General features: G+C 44.5%; 1 protein-coding gene across 2 annotated transcripts; it reads right to left on the bottom strand.

The window, feature by feature from the left end:
- Window positions 1-18,314: 18,314 nt before the first annotated feature.
- LOC123439942 (transcription factor MYBS3-like) lies at window positions 18,315-20,113 on the bottom strand. Of its 2 annotated transcripts, none has more exons than XM_045116554.1 (3): window positions 19,558-20,113; window positions 19,054-19,250; window positions 18,315-18,974 (listed from the first exon to the last, which is right to left on the bottom strand). In XM_045116554.1, exons 1-3 carry the CDS (start codon window positions 19,955-19,957, stop codon window positions 18,675-18,677), a joined length of 897 nt encoding a protein of 298 aa, XP_044972489.1. In that variant the 5' UTR covers window positions 19,958-20,113; the 3' UTR covers window positions 18,315-18,674. The 2 variants fall into 2 exon arrangements, with proteins under 2 accessions (XP_044972489.1, XP_044972490.1); XM_045116555.1 differs by having other exon boundaries at window positions 19,588-20,112.
- Between the last annotated feature and the right edge of the window lie 2,184 nt (window positions 20,114-22,297).

Below are 22,297 nucleotides of genomic sequence, written 5' to 3'. Positions count from 1 at the left end.
CAGATCGATGTCAAAACAATGTTCCTTAATGTTTTCCTTAAGGAAGAGTTGTATATGATGCAACCAAAAGGTTTTTCCGATCCAGAGAATGTTGACAAAGTATGCAAACCCCAGCGATCCATTTATGGACTGGTGCAAGCATCTCGGAGTTGGAATCCGCGCTTTGATGAGGTGATCAAGGCGTTTGGGTTTATACAAGTTTATGGAGAAGAAAGTTACTGGGAGCTCTATAGCATTTCTAATATAATATTTGGATGACATACGCTGATTGGAAATGATATAGATCTTTTGGGAAGCATAAAGGATTATTTGAATAAACGTTTTTCAATGAAGGACCTAGAAGAAGCTGCTTACATATTGGGCATCAAGATCTATGGAGATAGATCAAGACGCTTGATAGGACTTTCGCAGAGCTCATACCTTGATAAAGTTTTAAAGAAGTTCAAAATGGAACAATCCAAGAAAGGGTTCTTGCATGTGTTACAAGGTATAAACTTGCGTAAGACTCAATGCCAAGTGACTGTAGAAGATAGAGAAAAGATCAGTGTCGTTCCCTATGCTTCAGCCAAAGGGTCTATCATGTATGCAATGCTGTGCACAAGACCTCATGTTAGCCTTGCCATAAGTATGACGGGAAGGTTTCAAAGTAATACACGAATGGATCATTGGGCAGTGGTCAAGAATATTCTCAAGTACCTGAAAAGGACTAAGTAAATGTTTCTCGTTTATGGGGGTGACAAAGATCTCGTCGTAAAGGGTTACGTCGATGCAAGCTTTGACACTGATCTGGATGACTTTAAGTCACAAACGGGATACATATTTATTCTTAATGGGGGTGCAGTAAGCTGGTGCAGTTCTGAGCAGAGCGTGGTAGCTGATTCTACATCCGAAGCGGAGTACATAGCTGCCTCAGAGGCAGATAAAGAAGGTGTCTGGATGAAGCAGTTCATGATAGATCTTGGAGTTGTGCCGAGTGCACTGGATCAAATGTCTCTGTTCTGTGACAACACTGGTGCCATTGCTCTAGCCAAGGAACCCAGGTTTCACAAGAGGACCAGACACATAAAGCGACGCTTGAATTCTATCTATGATTACATCAAAGAGAAGGACATAAATATTTGCAAAGTACACACGGATCTAAATGTTGCAGACCCATTGACTAAGCCTCTTCCATGAGCGAAACATGATCAACACCAGAACTGTATGGGTGTTAGATTCATTACATTGTAAATCACATAGTGATGTGAGCTAGATTATTGACTCTAGTACAAGTGGGAGACTACTGGAAATATTCCCTAGAGGCAATAATAAAATAGTTATTATTATATTTCGGTGTTCAAGATAATCGTTTATTATCCATGCTAGAATTGTATTGAATGGAAACTCAGATACATGTGTGGATACATAGACAACACATTGTCCCTAGTAAGCCTCTAGTTGACTAGCTCGTTGATCAAAGATGGTTAAGGTTTCCTAGCCATAGACAAGTGTTGTCACTTGATAGCGGTATCACATCATTAGGAGAATGATGTGATGGACAAGACCCAAACTATGAACGTAGCATGTGATCGTGTCATTTTATTGCTACTGTTTTTCTGCATGTCAAGTATATGTTCCTATGACCATGAGATCATGTAACTCATTGACACTGGAGGAATACCTTGTGTGTATCAAACATCACAACGTGACTGGGTGACTATAAAGGTGCTCTACAGGTATCTCCAAAGGTGTCCGTTGAGTTAGCATGGATCAAGACTGGGATTTGTCACTCCGTACGACAGAGAGGTATCTCAGGGCCCACTCGATAATACAACATCACAACAAGCCTTGCAAGCAATGTGACTAAAGAGTTATTCACTGGATTTTTTTATTACAGAACGAGTAAAGAGACTTGTCGGTAACGAGATTCAAATAGGTATAGAGATACCGACGATCGAATCTCGGGTAAGTAACATACTGAAGGACAAAGCAAATGTTATACAGGATTAACTGAATCCTTGACATAGAGGTTCAAATGATAAAGATCTTCGTAGAATATGTAAGAGCCAGTATGGGCATCCAGGTCCCGCTATTGGTTATTGATCGGAGAGTGTCTCGATCATGTCTACATAGTCCTTGAACCCGCAAGGTCTGCACACTTAAGGTTTGGTGACGTTTCAGTATTATTGAGTTATGTATGTTGGTGACCGAAAGTTGTTCGGAATCCCGTATGAGATCCCGGACGTTACGAGGAACTCCGGAATGGTCCGTAGGTAAATATTGATATATGGGAAAGTTACATTTGGCTTTAGGAAAGATTTCGGGCATTACCGGTAATGTACCGGGAGTGATGAATGGGTTGCGGGGTTTCACCGGGAGGGTCCACCCACCCGGGAGGGGACCTACACTACAAGGAATATGCTAATATACGACGCTATTTTTTCATCGCTACATCGTCACGGTTTTTAATTTACGACGATCTCACGACGAAAAGCCAAGCGTCGAAAACGGAGCGTCACAAATGAATAGCAACGATGTTTTGATCAAAATCGTCGTAACTTTTATGACGATTCCTGGATTGTCGTAACCTTTATGACGATCCTAAATCATCGTTGGCACTCAAACCCAGTCCTACATGGCTGTCCTACATGGCAAAATTACGACGAAATCAAAACGTCATGGTTGAAATCAGCCCAACCCATTTCAATTGATCACATGGCCTGATTTTATTTTTTTGGGCTTTTTCTTATTGGGCTTCTTTTTGGGCCTTAGCCTATTTATAGCCACTTTTAATTTTTTTTTCCAATTTTGGTTTGTGGCCTTTTACTTTCTATTGATTTTCTTTTTTGGCCATTTTATTTCGGTGCTAATCCAACATGTCATGTTGATCTCAAAATTTTGTCAAATTTTGGGCCTCGAGATTTTTACGTTTTAATCTGTAGCATTATGAAGGCACAAATATATATGATACAATACAGGTGACAACACAAACTTAGAATCAACCTAAATTTAATACTAATATATTGTCTTTTTGATCACTTTCAATCCAAGAATGAATTTCAAATAGAACTAAGAACACATAAAATTGATCAAATATACGACTAAATAAATTTATTACAATCTTTACAACACAGATGTGCTACAATATGCTACTCTAAACCGAGTAAGACTTCACAGCTTCACACTTGGGTTCACACTTCAAACTGGAGCTTCTGTAAAAGAGGAACCAACACAATTTTAAGTCTACAATACAACAATTGATACTAATCAAGGATAAAAATAAAAACAAGTAATAGACTCAAATGTGAAGGCAACATGAAACTAGTGATACGAAACCATGCAGAAAACACTACAATGTAATACTGTTGTAAGGTCATATCAGCGCTAAATCAGCACCATGCCATTATATAGAGAAAAATATATGGCCCCTTTTATCTAAAATAGACCACATAAGTTCCCTCTTTAATGTATTACTAGGCCTAGGACTTTTATCTAAGACAGATATCTATCTCTATGCTTGCTTCTTTTAAGCTTAGCTAAGCTAAGCATGGATGGACGAGGGAATGAGCATTCCAGATTTTATTCGAAAAGGAAAACAAGTAAATAAGATGTCCCAGTCTACCACACATTGCTAGCAGGAACATACCTAGAGGTTTGATGGACCAGCTAAAGAGCGAGAGCGAAAAGAAAGCAGAATACACACAGTGCACGGGCTGTGAATACATCTACGACATCCATCTCCAAAATCATGGAACCAGGACCAAAGTTCTTACTGAGCACTCGGCCCTCTAGCATATTAACAAGCATTCCAGATGATAGATCAGGATGTACTTATTGTTGAAATACTTGACAGGAGATTCACTACTGACTATCAACAGGGATCCATTTCCCAAATGATCATAGACTTCCTTCGAACCGACGGTGAAGATGAAATGTTAATGAAATGGTACGAACACATTATATGACACCAAACCAGCAAGCCACACAAACATACCAATGGAACTGCAGCATGTCCAAGGCAGCGACATCCATCCTCTTCCGGGACCTGTTGATGTTCTCCTCAACGTAGCTTCTTGTCATCTTAACCGGCGGCGCCACCCATTTTGTAAGCCTGCACAGGAAGCTCAGCAGCAGTCAGAGGACACCAGCAGCAGCAGGAAAATCTGCTACGGACGCAGCTCGGCGGCACCAAATCGCTCGCTCACCCCGTGACTTGTTCCAGCATCTCGGGCGGGCGCTCGCGCCGGACTTTGTTGATGAACATGCCTAGCCACGACAATGTACTTCATCCCGCGCTTGTGGATCTTGTCGAGGAACGCCAGCAGCTTGGGGCGCGGGTTGTTCACCGGGCTGAGCGTGAAGTCCTTCCTTGCGTCCATATGGTCGTCATCGTTCCAGATCATGTCGAGGGGTATCTGCGCGCTCCGGTAGTTCTCCATGACATCCTCGACCATTGAAAGGTTATGGTATCCCCACCTGCATTGGTGGAACCCTGTAAACAAGAGCAAAAAAGCGTAAGAGGTTTGCAGATTACAGTGACGGAGTTCAAATACTCTGTTCTGGATGTGTTAAAATTCAAATGGTTGCAAGGTCAAAAATAATAATAGTATGATTTACAAAAGAGTTGGACCACATTTAGGTATTGTGCAGGATAACTGCTAGTATGATTTATTGTTGTTTGGTTTTGTCTTCTCAGGTCTGTTGACCATATTGAGAGCAAGTGTTGTTTTGGTTTTTGCAGCGGCATTCTCACAATCACGAATGTGAAATGTCAGTAGAATGTAAGTTATGTCTACCGGTATCACAGTGAGTGACGGCCAACCCAACAGCATGTGATGTACTCTGCATGATACTCTCTGATGGGCGCCACAGCCTGCATGTATTTGGTTATCTGCACATGATAAACCATCTAAACTGCATCAAGATTCATGTTGTTGATGTTGTTTGTTTAATTGCACTGTAATCGCAACTAACACTGGAGTATTTGAATTAATTATTTGATTTTGGTTGGTAGCATAATCTGGAATACAGTAGTTAAAGTCCACAAACATGTTCTGATACACAAGAAACTTCTAAAAGGAAAATAAACCTTTTTTAAGCGTGCAAAGAAACAATTAAAGTTAAAGAGAACCAGGAGAAACGCAGTGAGATGTTTGCATATGACATATTTCACAAAAGATATGCAGATTTACAGAATAATCTCCCATACTAGATCCACCAAATTCACTTTTTACTTTTGAGTAGGAAGAAATAAAACTGTGTCGAGCCTAGTTTTGCCTAACGCAACATCAACCATTCGATTCAGAGCCAAAATAACAACTAGGTCCTTGGCATTTATCCTAGATTTCCAAATAATACCTCACTAGTTCCATTCTAAATGCTTGATGACAGACAAACACACATATCATTGTCAAATCAAGGCAGACGAGATTAATTCAGACTAATAATAGATGACCATGTTACAGGCCAATAAGAGCGAGAAGCACCCTACTATTGACCAACCTGTAGTTAACTGGCGAGGAGTAGCACAACCTCAATCAGTGCTATCTCCAGCCCGACCTCCAACATTTGCAGCTATGGGCTCTTGAGCTCGCAGCACCTCCACGCCTTGTTTCACCATCTCCTCAGCACTTTCCTGAGTGTCTGCCCAATTTATCAAAATTATGCATATTCAGATCATAGATATTCAGAAACTTGTGAGTGAATAGGAACATGACATAGGCATTACTATCGGAGAAGACTCGGTAAACTGCTTATACAAGAAATGGGCAGAAAAAAGCAGAATGGCCAATATTCACATTCGTATAATTTTTTACCTCAATAAAATTTGAGATATGTAAGAACTCAAGACTCAGTTTTATGTGTTTACCGGTGTATTTTGCGATACAATTTGAGGACCTAGCTAGAAAAAGAATAAGGGTAAACATGTCCATAAGTAATGGATCTAAAAGAACTTGAGAGTCATGAAAGGAACGGTAGCTTCGTGTTATAGGACTTCGGATATTACCTAGTGTCAAAAAAGACAAAAAGCATCTTATATTTTGATACTGAGGGAGTACTAGTTTGCTTAGCTAGTTTAATCGATTTCTAACTTGAGAAATACAGGGGTCTTAGTAGGGTCGATCAACAAACCCAAGAGAGCCTCAGCGGCGTGGATGGAGGATTGAGAGAGAATCTGACTGACCTTGCCGAGTTGGTTGAGCCTGAACACCATCTCGTCCCGAGAATCTCCCTGTACAGGCCATCTCCTCCTCCTCCTGGATGCAGCTCTGGCGCGTCTGATTGATTCCGTAAAATAACCATGGATGAGAAAGAGAAACAGTTTCATGCGGCGAAGGAGCACCTGGGTGGCTGCGCATGTGTGAAATTGAACGCGCACCGGAGACGGGGGCCGTGGCGAGGCTGGCCTTGACGCCGGAGAGGAGGATGAGGAGGATGAGGACGGCGACGGAGGGGAGCGAGGTGGAGGAGGGAGCCATGATGAGCCGCCCGCCGCTGGCGCGTGTGTGGCGTGTGTGGATAGGGGGCGGCGGTGGAGATTGCTCGCCGACGGATCCCCGTGGCCATGCATGTATCACACATGCACCGCCGTCAGCGCCATGTGGATCGGTCGGCCGAGGGCTGATCTGGAGGAGGGGAGCGAGATCTGGAGGAAGGGGAGGGAGATCTGAGGGGGGGGAAGGGAGCTTACACGAGATTCACCCGTGACACTGGCCAGGAGAGGGAGGGTGCAGACCAGCGGCGACGGGAGAGGGAGGTGGGTGGCGGATTTGGATCAGGGAGCCGTGGTGGGAGGCAGCGGCGAGGGGAGAGGGTGGTGGGTGGCGGATCTGGATTGGGGAGAGGGCTAGGTTTCGTGTGCGCGCGAGAGAGGGAGATGCTTTTTGTGAGAGAGAGAGAGAGGGAGGGAGATGTTTTCTGCCATAGAATAGGATGGACCGATGGATGTATGGATGGATGGGGATGGAGAGATGGATGGATGGATGGATGGACGCCATGTCATCGAAACGTGGGAAGGGTTTTGAGTGTTATGACATTTTTATAATCGTCGTAAAAGTTATGACGGTCTCATTTTATGTGGTTACGACGTTTTTGACTCACATCGTCGTAATTTATATGTAGATTTGTGTTGGGGAACGTCGCATGGGAAACAAAAAATTTCCTACGCGCACGAAGACCTATCATGGTGATGTCCATCGACGAGAGGGGATGAGTGATCTACGTACCCTTGTAGACCGTACAGCAGAAGCGTTAGTGAACGCGGTTGATGTAGTGGAACGTCCTCACGTCCCTCGATCCGCCCCGCGAACTATCCCGCGATCAGTCCCACGATCTAGTGCCGAACGGACGGCACCTCCGCGTTCAGCACACGTACAGCTCAACGATGATCTCGGCCTTCTTGATCCAGCAAGAGAGACGGAGAGGTAGATGAGTTCTCCGGCAGCGTGACGGCGCTCCGGAGGTTGGTGATGATCTTATCTCGGCAGGGCTCCACCCGAGCTCCGCAGAAACGCGATCTAGAGGTAAAACCGTGAAGATATGTGGTCGGGCTGTCGTGGCAAAAGTTGTCTCAAATCAGCCCTAATACCTCAGTATATATAGGAGGGAGGGGGAGGGAAGAGGCAGCCTCAAACCCTCAAGGTTTGGCCGAAATTGGAGGTGGAGGAGTCCTACTCCAATCCTACTTGGAGTAGGATTCCACCTTCCCACTTGGAAACTCTTTCCACCTTGTGTTTTTTCCTTCTCAAACCTTATGGGCCTTAGTGGGAACTTATTCCAGCCCACTAGGGGCTGGTTTATCTCTTCCCATTGCCCATGAGACCCCTTGGGGCGTGACACCCCTCCCGATGGTCCCCGGCACCCCTCCCGGCACTCCCGGTACACTACCGATGAGCCCGAAACTTTTCCGGTGACCAAAAACAGGACTTCCTATATATCAATCTTTACCTCCGGACCATTCCGGAGCTCCTCGTGACGTCCTGGATCTCATCCGGGACTCCGAACGACATTCGGTAACCAACCATATAACTCAAATACACATAAAACAACGTTGAACCTTAAGTGTGCAGACCCTGCGGGTTCGAGAACTATGTAGACATGACCCAAGTGACTCCTCGGTCAATATCCAATAGCGGGACCTCGATGCCCATATTGGATCCTACATATTCTACGAAGATCTTATCGTTTGAACCTCAGTGCCAAGGATTCATATAATCCCGTATGTCATTCCCTTTGTCCTTCGGTATGTTACTTGCCCGAGATTCGATCGTCAGTATCCGCATACCTATTTCAATCTCGTTTACCGGCAAGTCTCTTTATTCGTTCCGTAATACAAGATCCCGCAACTTACACTAAGTCACATTGCTTGCAAGGCTTGTGTGTGATGTTGTATTACCGAGTGGGCCCCGAGATACCTCTCCGTCACACGGAGTGACAAATCCCAGTCTTGATCCATACTAACTCAACTAACACCTTCGGAGATACCTGTAGAGCATCTTCATAGTCACCCAGTTACGTTGCGACGTTTGATACACACAAAGCATTCCTCCGGTGTCCGTGAGTTATATGATCTCATGGTCATAGGAACAAATACTTGACACCCAGAAAACAGTAGCAACAAAATGACATGATCAACATGCCACGTCTATTAGTTTGCGTCTAGTCCATCACATGATTCTCCTAATGATGTGATCCCGTTATCAAGTGACAACACTTGCCTATGGCCAGGAAACCTTGACCATCTTTGATCAACGAGCTAGTCAACTAGAGGCTTACTAGGGACAGTGTTTTGTCTATGTATCCACACAAGTATTGTGTTTCCAATCAATACAATTATAGCATGGGTAATAAACGATTATCATGAACTAATAATAACTAATTTATTATTGCCTCTAGGGCATATTTCCAACAGTCTCCCACTTGCACTAGAGTCAATAATCTAGTTCACATCACCATGTGATTCCAACGAATCCAACACCCATATAGTTATGGGGTCTGATCACGTCTTGCTCGTGAGAGAGGTTTTAGTCAACGGTTCTGAAACTTTCAGATCCGTGCGTTCTTTACAAATCTTTATGTCATCTTATAGATGCTGCTACTACGTGCTATTCGGAAATGCTCCAAATATCTACTCTACTATATGAATCTGTTTCACTACTCATAGTTATTCGGATTAGTGTCAAAGCTTGCAACGACGTAACCCTTTACGACGAACTCTTTAACCACCACCATAATCGAGAAAATTTCCTTAGTCCATTTGTTACTAAGGATAAATTTTGACCTCTGCTAGTGATTCAATCATGGATCACTCTCTGTACCTCTCAATAGACTTTGAGTCAAGGCACACATCAGGTGCGGTACACAGCATGGCATACTTTAGATTCTACGGCTAAGGCATAGAAGACGACCTTCGTCTATTCTCTTTATTCTGCCGTGGTCGGGTTTTGAGTCTTACTCAAATTCACACCTTAAAACGCAACCAAGAACTCCTTCTTTGCTGATCTATTTTGAACTCCTTCAAAAACTTGTCAAGGTATGCATCTTGTTGAAACTTCCATTAAGCGCTTTCGATCTATCTCCATAGATCTTTGATGCTCAACGTTCAAGTAGCGCAATCCAGGTATTCCTTTGAAAACTCCTTTCAAACAACCTTGTATGCTTTACAGAAATTCTACATTACTTCTGATCCACAATATGTCAACCACATATACTTATCAGAAATTCTATAGTGCTCCCACTCACTTCTTTGGAAATACAAGTTTCTCATAAACCTTGTACAAACCCAAAATCTTTGATCATCTCATCAAAGTGTATATTCCAACTCCGAGATGCTTGCACCAGTCCATTGAAGGATCACTGGAGCTTGCATACTTGTTAGTATCTTTAGGATCGACAAAACCTCCTGGTTGTATCACATACAATGTTTGCTCAAGGAAACCATCGAGGAAACAATGTTTTGACATCCTATGTGCAATATTTCATAAATAATGCAGCAACTACTAACATAATTCTAACAGACATTTAACATCGCCACGAGTGAGAAAGTCTCATCATAGTCAACAGTTTGATCTTGTCGGAAACATCTTTGCGACAAGTCGAGCTTTTCTTAATAGTGATTTATCACCATCATCGTCTGTCTTTCTTTTAAAGACCCATCTTTACTCAATAGTCCTCTGACCATCAAGTAGTTCTTCCAAAGTCTACACTTTGTTTTCATACATGGATCCTCTCTCGGATTTCATGGCTTCCAGCCATTTGTCGGAATCTGGGCCCACCATCGCTTTCTCCATAACTCGTAGGTTCACTGTTTCTCAACAACATGACCTCCAAGACATGGTTACCGTACCACTGTGTAGTAGTACGCGACCTTGTCAACCTACGAGGCTTGTAGTAACTTGATCCGATGCTTGATGATCACCATCATCGGCTTCCACTTCAATTGGTGTAGGTGCCACAGGAACAACTTCCTGCGCCATGCTACACACTGGTTGAAGTGATGGTTCAATAACCTCATCAAGTTCTACCACTCTCCCACTCAATTCTTTCGAGAGAAACCTTTCCTCGAGAAAGGATCCGTTTCTAGAAACAAATACTTTGCTTTCGGATCTGAGATAGGAGATGTACCCAACTATTTTGGATATCCTATGAAGATGCATTTATCCGCTTTGGGTTCGAGCTTATCAGACTCAAACTTTTTCACATAAGTGTCGAAGCCCCAAACTTTCAAGAAACGACAGTTTAGATTTCTCTAAACCTCAGTCTATACTGTGTCATCTCAACGGAAATACGGGGTGCCCTATTTAAAGTGAGTGCGGTTGTCTCTAATGCATAAACCATAAACGATAGTGGTAATTCGATAAGAGACATCATAGTATGCACCATACCAAATAGTGCGTGGCTATGACGTTCAGACACATCATCACACTATGATGTTCCAGGTGGCATGAACTACGAAAGAATTTCCACATTGTCTTAACTGTGTACCAAAACTCGTAACTCAGATATTCATTTCCATGATCATATCGTAGACAGTTTATCCTCTTGTTACAACGAACTTCACTCTGAAACGGATTTGAACTTTTCAATATTTCAGACTTGTGATTCATTAAGTAAATACTCTAGTATCTACTCAAATCGTCAGTGAAGTAAGAACATAATGATATCCACTGCGTGCTTCAACACCCATTGGACTGCATACATCAAAATGTATCACTTCCAACAAGTTACTATCTTATTTCATCTCAATGAAAACAAGGCCTTGCTCATGTGGTATGATTTACATGTCACTAGTGATTTGAAATCAGGTGAGTACAAAGATCCATCAGCATGGAGCCGCTTCATGCAATTTATACTAACATGACTCAAGCGGCAATGCCACAAGTAAGTGGTACTATCATCATCAACTCGTATCTTTTGGCACCAATATCATGAACATGTGTAACACTACGATCGAGATTCAATAAACCATTGAAGGTGATTATTCAAGAAAATAGAGTAACCATTATTCTCTTTAAATGAATAATCGTATTGCAATAAACACGATCCAATCATGTTCATGCTTAACGCAAGAACCAAATAACAATTATTTAGGTTTAACACCAACCCCGATGGTAGAGGGAGTGTGCGACGTTTGATCATATCAACATTGGAAACACTTCCAACACGTATCGTCACCTCGCCTTTAGTTAGCCTCTGTTTATGCCGTAGCTTTCATTTCGTGTTACTAATCACTTAGCAACCGAACCGGTATCCAATACCCTCATGCTACTAGGAGTACTAGTAAAGTACACATCAACATTATGTATATCAAATATATTTCTCTCGACTTTTGCCAGCCTTCTTATCTACCAAGTATCTAGAGTTGCTCCGCCTCAGTGACCGTTCCCTCATAACAGAAGCACTTAGTCTCGGGTTTGGGTTTAATCTTGGGTCTCTTCATTAGTGCAGCAAATGTTTTGCCGTTTCACGAAGTATCCCTTCTAGCCCTTGCCTTTCTTGAAACTTAGTGGTTTTACAAACCATCAACTATTGATGCTCCTTCTTGATTTCTACTTTCGTAGTGTCAAACATCGCGAATCGCTCAAGGATCATAGTATGTATCCTTGATATGTTATAGTTCATCACGAAGCTCTCATAGCTTGGTGGCAGTGACTTTGGAGAACTATCACTATCTCATCTGGAAGATTAACTCCCACTTGATTCAAGCGATTGTCGTATTCAGACAATCTGAGCACACGCTCAACGATTGAGCCTTTCTCCTTTACTTTGTGGACAAAGAATCATGTCGGAGGTCTCGTACCTCTTAACAAGGGCACAAGCATGAAATCACAATTTCATCTCTTTAGAACATCACTTATGTTCCGTGATGTTTTACAACGTTTTCGGCGCCTTGCTTCTAAGCCATTAAGTATTTTGCACTGGACTATCGTGTAGTCATCAGAAAACGTGTATGTTGGATGTTCATAGCATCCACAGACGACGCCCGAGGTGCAGCACACCGAGTGTTGTATTAAGGATATAAGCCTTCTGCGCAGCAACGAGGACAATCCTCGGTTTTACAGACCCAGTCTGCAAAGTTTGCTACTATCAACTTTCAACTAAATTTTCTCTAGGAACATATAAAAACAGTAGAGCTATAACGCAAGCTACATCGTAATTCGCAAAGACCATTAGACTATGTTCATGACAATTAGTTCAATTAATCATATTACTTAAGAACTCCCACTCAAAAAGTACATCTCTCTAGTCATTTGAGTGGTGCATGATCCAAATCCACTATCTCAAGTCCTATCATCACGTGAGTCGAGAATAGTTTCAGTGGTAAGCATCTCTATGCTAATCATATCAACCATACGATTCATGCTCGACCTTTCGGTCTCATGTGTTCCGAGGCCATGTCTGCACATGCTAGGCTCGTCAAGCTTAACCCGAGTGTTCCGCGTGCGCAACTGTTTTGCACCCGTTGTATGTGAACGTTGAGTCTATCACACCCGATCATCACGTGGTGTCTCGAAACGACGAACTGTAGCAACGGTGCACAGTCGGGGAGAACACAATTTCGTCTTGAAATTTTAGTGAGAGATCACCTCATAATGCTACCGTCGTTCTAAGAAAAATAAGGTGCATAAAAGGATTAACATCACATGCAATTCATAAGTGACATGATATGGCCATCATCACGTGCTTCTTGATCTCCATCGCCAAAGCACCGGCACGATCTTCTTGTCACCGGCGTCACACCATGATCTCCATCAACGTGTCGCCATCGGGGTTGTCGTGCTACTCATGCTATTACTACTAAAGCTATGTCCTAGCAAAATAGTAAACGCATCTGCAAGCACAAACGTTAGTTATAAAGACAACCCTATGGCTCCTGCCGGTTGCCGTACCATCGACGTGCAAGTCGATATTTCTATTACAACATGATCATCTCATACATCCAATATATCACATCACATCGTTGGCCATATCACATCACAAGCATACCCTGCAAAAACAAGTTAGACGTCCTCTAATATTGTTGTTGCATGTTTTACGTGGTGACCAAGGGTATCTAGTAGGATCGCATCTGACTTACGCAAACACCACAACGGAGATATATGAGTTGCTATTTAACCTCATCCAAGGACCTCCTCGGTCAAATCCGATTCAAATAAAGTTGGAGAAACCGACACTTGCCAGTTATCTTTGAGCAACGGAATTACTCGTAACGATGAAACCAGTCTCTCGTAAGCGTACGAGTAATGTCGGTCCAAGCCGCTTCAATCCAAAAATACCGCGGAATCAAGAAAAGACTAAGGAGGGCAGCAAAACGCACATCACCGCCCACAAAAACTTTTGTGTTCTACTCGAGAAGACATCTACGCATGAACCTAGCTCATGATGCCACTGTTGGGGAACGTCGCATGGGAAACAAAAAATTTCCTACGCGCACGAAGACCTATCATGGTGATGTCCATCGACGAGAGGGGATGAGTGATCTACGTACCCTTGTAGACTGTACAGCAGAAGCGTTAGTGAACGCGGTTGATGTAGTGGAACGTCCTCACGTCCCTCGATCCGCCCCGCGAACTATCCCGCGATCAGTCCCACGATCTAGTGCCGAACGGACGGCACCTCCGCGTTCAGCACACGTACAGCTCAACGATGATCTCGGCCTTCTTGATCCAGCAAGAGAGACGGAGAGGTAGATGAGTTCTCCGGCAGCGTGACGGCGCTCCGGAGGTTGGTGATGATCTTATCTCGGCAGGGCTCCGCCCGAGCTCCGCAGAAACGCGATCTAGAGGTAAAACCGTGAAGATATGTGGTCGGGCTGCCGTGGCAAAAGTTGTCTCAAATCAGCCCTAATACCTCAGTATATATAGGAGGGAGGGGGAGGGAAGAGGCAGCCTCAAACCCTCAAGGTTTGGCCGAAATTGGAGGTGGAGGAGTCCTACTCCAATCCTACTTGGAGTAGGATTCCACCTTCCCACTTGGAAACTCTTTCCACCTTGTGTTTTTTCCTTCTCAAACCTTATGGGCCTTAGTGGGAACTTATTCCAGCCCACTAGGGGCTGGTTTATCTCTTCCCATAGCCCATGAGACCCCTTGGGGCGTGATACCCCTCCCGATGGTCCCCGGCACCCCTCCCGGCACTCCCGGTACACTACCCATGAGCCCGAAACTTTTCCGGTGACCAAAAACAGGACTTCCTATATATCAATCTTTACCTCCGGACCATTCCGGAGCTCCTCGTGACGTCCTGGATCTCATCCGGGACTCCGAACAACATTCGGTAGCCAACCATATAACTCAAATACGCATAAAACAACGTCGAACCTTAAGTGTGCAGACCCTGCGGGTTCGAGAACTATGTAGACATGACCCAAGTGACTCCTCGGTCAATATCCAATAGCGGGACCTGGATGTCCATATTGGATCCTACATATTCTACGAAGATCTTATCGTTTGAACCTCAGTGCCAAGGATTCATATAATCCCGTATGTCATTCCCTTTGTCCTTCGGTATGTTACTTGCCCGAGATTCGATCGTCAGTATCCGCATACCTATTTCAATCTCGTTTACCGGCAAGTCTCTTTACTCATTCCGTAATACAAGATCCCGCAACTTACACTAAGTCACATTGCTTGCAAGGCTTGTGTGTGATGTTGTATTACCGAGTGGGCCCCGAGATACCTCTCCGTCACATGGAGTGACAAATCCCAGTCTTGATCCATACTAACTCAACTAACACCTTCGGAGATACCTGTAGAGCATCTTCATAGTCACCCAGTTACGTTGCGACGTTTGATACACACAAAGCATTCCTCCGGTGTCCGTGAGTTATATGATCTCATGGTCATAGGAACAAATACTTGACACGCAGAAACCAGTAGCAACAAAATGACACGATCAACATGCTACGTCTATTAGTTTGGGTCTAGTCCATCACATGATTCTCCTAGTGATGTGATCCCGTTATCAAGTGACAACACTTGCCTATGGCCAGGAAACCTTGACCATCTTTGATCAACGAGCTAGTCAACTAGAGGCTTACTAGGGATAGTGTTTTGTCTATGTATCCACACAAGTATTGTGTTTCCAATCAATACAATTATAGCATGGGTAATAAACGATTATCATGAACTAATAATAACTAATTTATTATTGCCTCTAGGGCATATTTCCAACAATTTGATCCCCTCAAACGGTTTGCGACAATCTCGGATGAAATCGTCATAGATTTATGACGAATTCATCAACGACGTCGTAAAAACGTCATGTATGAGCATATTTCTTGTAGTGCTAGTAGGCCAAAAGGTGGCGCACCAGCCCCTAGTGGGCTGGTCCGGCCAATCCAATAAGATCTATTTCAGCCAAGTGCAAAAAGAAAAGGAAAAAGGAAAAAAGGGAAGGAGGAGACCAACTAGGAAGGGACTCCTCGACCAAACCGAATTGGAAGAGGACTCTCCTCCCTAGCTCGGCCGAACCTCTCCTCTTTGGGGGAGGAGGCAAGGCAACCCTCCCACCTCTTCCTCCTATATATAGTGGAGGTTTTGAGGGCAACACACACCTCAAAAGCCACGTGCTGCCCTCTCCTTCATAGATTGTCTCCCTCGTCTAGATTAGTACGACATAGCTTGGCGAAGCCCTGCTGGATTAGTGCACCAGCACCACGACCACCACCACGCCGTTGTGCTGCCGGAGAACTCATCTACCTCTTCGCCCCTCTTGTTGGATCAAGAAGGCAGAGATCGTCATAAAGCTGTACGTGTGCTGAATGCGGAGATGCCGTCCGTTCGTCGCTAGATCGTGATTGGATCGCGGGACGGCTTGTGATTTGGATCACGAAGACGTTCGACTACATCAACCACGTTTCTTAACGCTTCCCTCTTAGCGATCTATAAGGGTATGTGGATCCGATCTCTCCTCTCATAGATGGTCATCACCATGGATAGATCTTATGTGTGTGTAGGATTTTTTTGTTTCCAATGTAACGTCCCCCTACAGCTCATTCGTGAGCCACCAACGCATCACAACCGTAGGCTTTTGCAGGCGAAGACTACTTTTGTCAGGATAAGCTGTAGTCATGCTCCCCTTCAAACTTGCCATTGTGGCAACCCTTCTCGCCTTGTGTTTTCGGGGGAAGAGGGCTGGGGCCAGTCTAAGAGAGGGCAGGTTGCCGCCGTAGAAGAGGATTGACCCTAGAGCTAGCAAGAACCCGCCTTTGTACTCTCTCCCACCCTCAAGCAATCCAGACAGGCAGGAGTAGGGTTTTACACCGCGAGGTGGCCCGAACCTGGGAAACTAGCGTGTCCATTGTTCTTCTTCCTTAGTTCGAGCACGCCAGAGTGTCGCCGTGAGGTTACGGGGTAGAGTAGGGCGGGAGAACCTGCGCACCCTAGGGTTCGAACCTCTTTGGGTCCCTGAAGCCCCGATTCTGACACGCACATAATACACAACTCACTTGGTGCACAACCTTGTGTTACCCACTGCTTTCCTCTCTTGCTTCTTGGCGTGCATCTAGAAGTGAGACATGCCTCCGAGTCCCAGCCCCTTGAGATCATGTATGAGAGAGATGGAATCATATTTTTGGGAAACATTCTAGTGCGACTGCTAAATCTTCCTCCACCGTGGTTAAGCGCGATGACTTTCCGTCCTCAGTGTCGACCACCTACTCGACAAGATGACGTACAACACACTGCATGTTCTTCCACCACACCATATGTCTCCTTCTCCATTCGCTTAGGGATTGCACCCGATTTACTATTTTATCTATCTATAAGAATATGATGTTCACATGTTATGTCCCCAGTTACGTGACTGCTTACATCAGTTTGTTACTTGATGCGATTACCGTCAATACTATGATTATCCTCTTTTATCTATCATTTTTCTGGATTAAACTTGATGATACCTCTCATTGTCCGTGAGATCAATTGTGCTTGTAGTGATGTTGGCTATGCACATCCAAATCATGTAGAGGCCGGTGTGTATGGTTATTATGTATGTATGTTCTTGGTGCTACGTTATACAGTAAGTTAATAGAACCATTCAATATTAAGAAAAATCAAATCGAGGGACCGAGTATCCGCATTGTTTAAAGAAACTAGCATTACCAAACGGTAGATGATAGTGTGTGCTTTCAGTTTGATGTCCATATCTGGGTTGCTCTTTGGGAGCAATGTAATACTTTTGCTTTTGCTACCTTTCTCCATCATATACATGTCTGCCTTTATTGGTTGGAATGGTGATTAATTATCCACTTGGAGTATAATTTTGTGCCACCAATCAGACGGACATAGGCATCACTCAAAGGGGAAGAAAAGTTGCGCCGTCTGTTGCAGGTGCGACCGGAATCCTGAGACAGCAGTACTAGTAGTACTGTGCTGGATAAGCACTAGACCAGCTCCTGGTAGCTTTCTCCCCTCATTGACGACACCTAGCTAGCTCTATAATGTGCGACACTATACAGTTGGCTAGGAAGAGAGAAGTGTTTCTTGCTTTCTTTCTTCCTATCTTAAAATCTGCATATCAAGAGACGCCACATCAGCTGTGACAAGGGTCGCAGGGGCAGAGCGTCCCAATTGGGCATCCAACTTGGTACTGTTGAGAGGCGACAAACCACACAGTAATGATCACTGTACCTGTAAGTGCACCTACCGTATCCCAGATCCGGAGGCGTAGGACCCGGCCGCCGTGTCCATATGGGTGAATGTCGCCGTCTGGATTGAAGCAGCTTGTCGCTGCCTGAATGTACGACAGTACCAGGGGTCTCGTAATAGGCACTATTTTTTCTTGATACATCTCGTAATAACTAGACGCACAGGCAGGCGACGATAAGAATCTGGATGCATTTGGAACAGATCCACTTGGATTAATATGTATGGACAGCCGTGATTCACCGAAATTCTACCGCTAGTATACACATCAGAGTGCATGCAGAGCGCAGGGGAACAGGAGCATGCTTCGGTTGGGGATTCGGGTTTTTACATGGACCCAAGAGCAGTCGTACGTACTACTACACACATCAACAACGTATCCACAATTAGAACTACCTGCACGCAACTTTACAAGCCTTGTCCATGGCCCTATCTCCATTTGCATTGGTTGGACAGGTCAGGCAGCAGACACATTCTGATAATAAGTGATAAAATAAACTAAAAACTGGATCGAGCGTCCCGAGTCTCCTCCCCGGCCGGCCGCGTCGTTGACGTCATGTTCCGATGGACGGCGGCGAGAGAGACATGCTGAGCTCCAGGTCCAGCGGGGAGCAGTGGTGACCGTGTCCGTGGCCATGTGGAGGCTGCTCCATCAGAACAGCCGGAAATGGCGCTCTCGGTGATGCACCCGACGCCGACAAAAGTGGAACGCCCGCCATGTCATCCTCCTGCGTGGAGTTGAGATCAATGGACGCCATGTCGGGGGATTTATACCGCGGCAGAGAGGTGGAGGCATCTTCGCTGTTGTTGGTCAGCGGCTCAGAAACGCGAATGCCGTTCTCGCAAATCGGCACCTGCAGTGGTTTGTTTGCATCAGTTCAATCCTTTGTATAGTTAAGATTAAGATGTAGTACTAAGTACGTATTGTAGTACCATGTCAAAGAGGCTGGATCGGCGCTTCTTCTTCCCCATGCTGCTCTGCCTGAGGAAGAACTTCTGCGCGTGGCTGGCAACCTGTGTCGGGGTTCGAGTCGTGACGTAGCTCCGGGAGATACCTCGCCAGTCGCCCTTGCCGAGCTTCTCGAGGCCCACAAGGAATAGCCGGTGCTCCTCCTCGCTCCATGGAACTCCTGTAGTCATTTTCACACAGCTCACAACTCCAGCGCCCAGGTGTTGTACACAGAACGACCATTCAGCACAGGAGGCCACAAGTCTCGTCCACTACTTTTATTTTAGTACTAAGAGAAGAAGAGGAAAAATAATGCAACTTCCTTTTTTGGGAGAGGGATAATGCAACTTTATTAATTAGGTCAAGATGAGATAGACTGACATAAAACAAAGAAATTAAGGTAAAAAAAAGGCCTGAATTCCCACCCCACGTATCATGCATCAGTAGCATAGCTAGCCTAGCATATGTTCGACATAGTGCAAGTGTACCTGCATATTTCTGTTTAGGCAATTCATTACCTTTCTTCCTCTCCTGGACTAATCTGCCATGAGGACCGTCAGACAGGTATCCATTGGAAGCCCTCTCCAAGCCCTCATCAATGGACAGAAGCACCGACGACGAAGACGACGACGAAGGCGAGACGATGGAGCTAGGGGCTGCCGCGAGCTGCAGGCAGTCCATGCTGTAGCTCTTCCTCATGGAGGCGCCGGCGCGGGCGCTGCGACCCGCAGCTACATGGACCTGCACCCCGAAGAGCCTCAGCCCACTGCCGCTGCTGCTGCCGCCGCCGCCTCCTTCGCAGAGCATAATTTCTCCCTGCTTTCCTGCGCTGCTGCAAGTTCTTGAGTTGTGGCCGTAGTTGCCACAGTGGGAGCACTTCCTCGCCATGGTGTGGCTATAAATCGACTAAATGGATCCGCACTGCGCTGTCTTTTGGTGCGGATGGTGGGAGAGATGGGTGGAGACCAGTGTGTCCACAACCGCAGCAGTGGGTGGTGCTTGCTACTGCCTATAGCAGCTAGCAAAGGTAGCTTAGGGAGGAAACTTACACTGCACCCACTATAAATATGCTGCTTCTACTTCTGGTCTTTTGGCTGTGGATGTGGACGCGTTAATGGGCAGGGAACCGTAGAAAAGTATACTTTTAGTGTTCAAACCACCTTGATCTTGTAGCTTGGATTTCACTGGTAATTTGATTTTTTGATTTGTAAATTTGCACTGTCAACTTCATTCCGAATGTTCGAAATACGCCACCGTACACGAGAGATGGCCTGGAAAATACATCCATCGCTGTTACGTTTTCCGTCACGAGGTTGTATATTTTTTTTTCCTTTCATATTTTTTCAAAATAAAAACTCGTATTAATTAAAAGAGGAATAAATCTTTTTACAATCTTGGAAGGCCACGTCCTTGGATAACACCATCACTTTAATTTCTGTTTAATACATCTCTACGTCCAAACTGAGCAAGACTATGGACTAAACTATTGATCCTTTTATCTACTTTATAAACTTTTACATTTCTGTTTTCTTGGTTGATGTCTTGACATTCCCTCGCGATCATTTCAATTCCCAATCTATCCACACAAGAGGGGTCGAGTGTCTTTACCACCGCACTACTATCCGGGTCCATAACAAGGCAAGTCCGTACCCGACATTGCTTTTCGTAGTCCTTCTACTGACAAGCGGTTGCTCCTGCAAAGTCTACTCCTTTGCATCCCGAAATATAGTCCCACGTGGACAATATAATTCTCCCATCATGATCTCGAACAATGGCTCCCCACGCTCTAGTGTTGCTCTTCTTCAAATAAATTCCATCGACATTTACCTTGGCCTACCCGAGGTAAAGTTTTTCCTAACCTTTTTTTGAATAAAAGGGGTTCCCCCCTGCTCCATTTTATTGAAGCATCGGACCAGACAGTTTTTACATCCCAAACATTCAGCCAGAACATCTCAACCTCGCAAACTACCAGACAACTAACCATCGAAAGCAGGAAACTATTCTGCTACAGCAGCTAGCACAGTATATTACAGACGCAAATATATCATAGTTCCAGGACTAGTCCTACGACCAAGTGATGCGCAACAATTCTCCCTTGAACTTGTCCAGCTTAGCGATGAACTGACGAAGGAGCTCGCTCCTCCTATGTGACGTCGCAGAGCACCGCCCATTGTCGAAGAAAAGCTCGAAGTTTCACAAGGCCGCAGGCTAGACTTCTCCAGTAACGACCCTGGAAACAAAAGTCATTTCTCAGTCTCCAAATGCTCCACAAGGAAGCCGCAGTAATAATATTTTGCACAGGCAGCTTCTTATGTAGTTGCCATAAGGCACAAACGTCTTTAAAACAAGAAATATCATAATCTAGAAATAAAATAGAGAAAAGTTTCCGAACACATCTAGCCACCACACAATCAAAGAATAGATGTTGCACCAATTCCATTTCTTTAGAGAACAGACAAGTAGGATCACTGACAGTCCTACGCTTCGCTAAATTGTCCCTGGTCAGGACCTTGTTATACACACACAACCAGAGAAACACATGAATCTTTTGAGGGCAAAGAATTTGCCACAGTCTTCCCCAATGGTAGAAACCACTCCCCCAAAATTGGTAGTATGATAAAACGATTTAACCGAGTATACCCCGTTCTTTTCTAACATCCAGATTGGGGTATCTGGGGTCTATGTTAAGTGGACAGCTTGGACAATCTCAAGTAGCTGATTCCATCTAATTAACCCATTGTAGTCAACACATCTCCTAAAAGAAAGTTTGAGATTAACACTATCCCATACTTGTGAGATGGTGCATTCAGACTGGTTACAAATGTAAAACAGATCCCAAAACTGAACTTTGAGGGAAGAATCCCCAAACCATATGTCATGCCAAAATATGATGCTCTCCCCATTACCAACGTCCAATTTATAGAAATTCCTGGAGGCATTTAATGCCCAAGTTACACTCTTCCAAAATGAGGAGCCCTTGTCAGATTTAGCCCAAATGATATTGGGGGAAACAGTGTTATACTTGAAGGAAATAACTTCTTTCCAATCTTTAGGTTGAGGATCAGACAACCTTTTCCCCCAGGAAGCTAGGAGGGCCATATTAAATTCTTTTAAGTTGGGAACACCGATACCCCCAAAAGCCTTCTTCCTGGTAATCAGGCCCAAATTAGCCAAATGAAATTTGTGTTGGTCACCTACATTCCCCCAGAAGAAATGGGCCATCTGGGA

Source organism: Hordeum vulgare, chromosome 3H (assembly GCF_904849725.1).
Source record: "Hordeum vulgare subsp. vulgare chromosome 3H, MorexV3_pseudomolecules_assembly, whole genome shotgun sequence".
NCBI lineage: Eukaryota > Viridiplantae > Streptophyta > Magnoliopsida > Poales > Poaceae > Hordeum > Hordeum vulgare.
Note: the sequence above shows the minus strand (reverse complement) of the source record. Positions and strands in the feature narration are given on the sequence as shown.

Bases quoted from the DNA above. Each gene is read 5' to 3' on its own strand.
- LOC123439942 (XM_045116554.1), bottom strand. From the start codon at position 19,957: ATGGCGAGGAAGTGCTCCCACTGTGGCAACTACGGCCACAACTCAAGA. The intron at 19,251-19,557 runs GTACACTTGCAC...AAATGACTACAG, and splicing joins GCCTAAACAGAAATATGCAG to GAGTTCCATGGAGCGAGGAG. The intron at 18,975-19,053 runs GTACTACAATAC...AAACCACTGCAG, and splicing joins GATCCAGCCTCTTTGACATG to GTGCCGATTTGCGAGAACGG.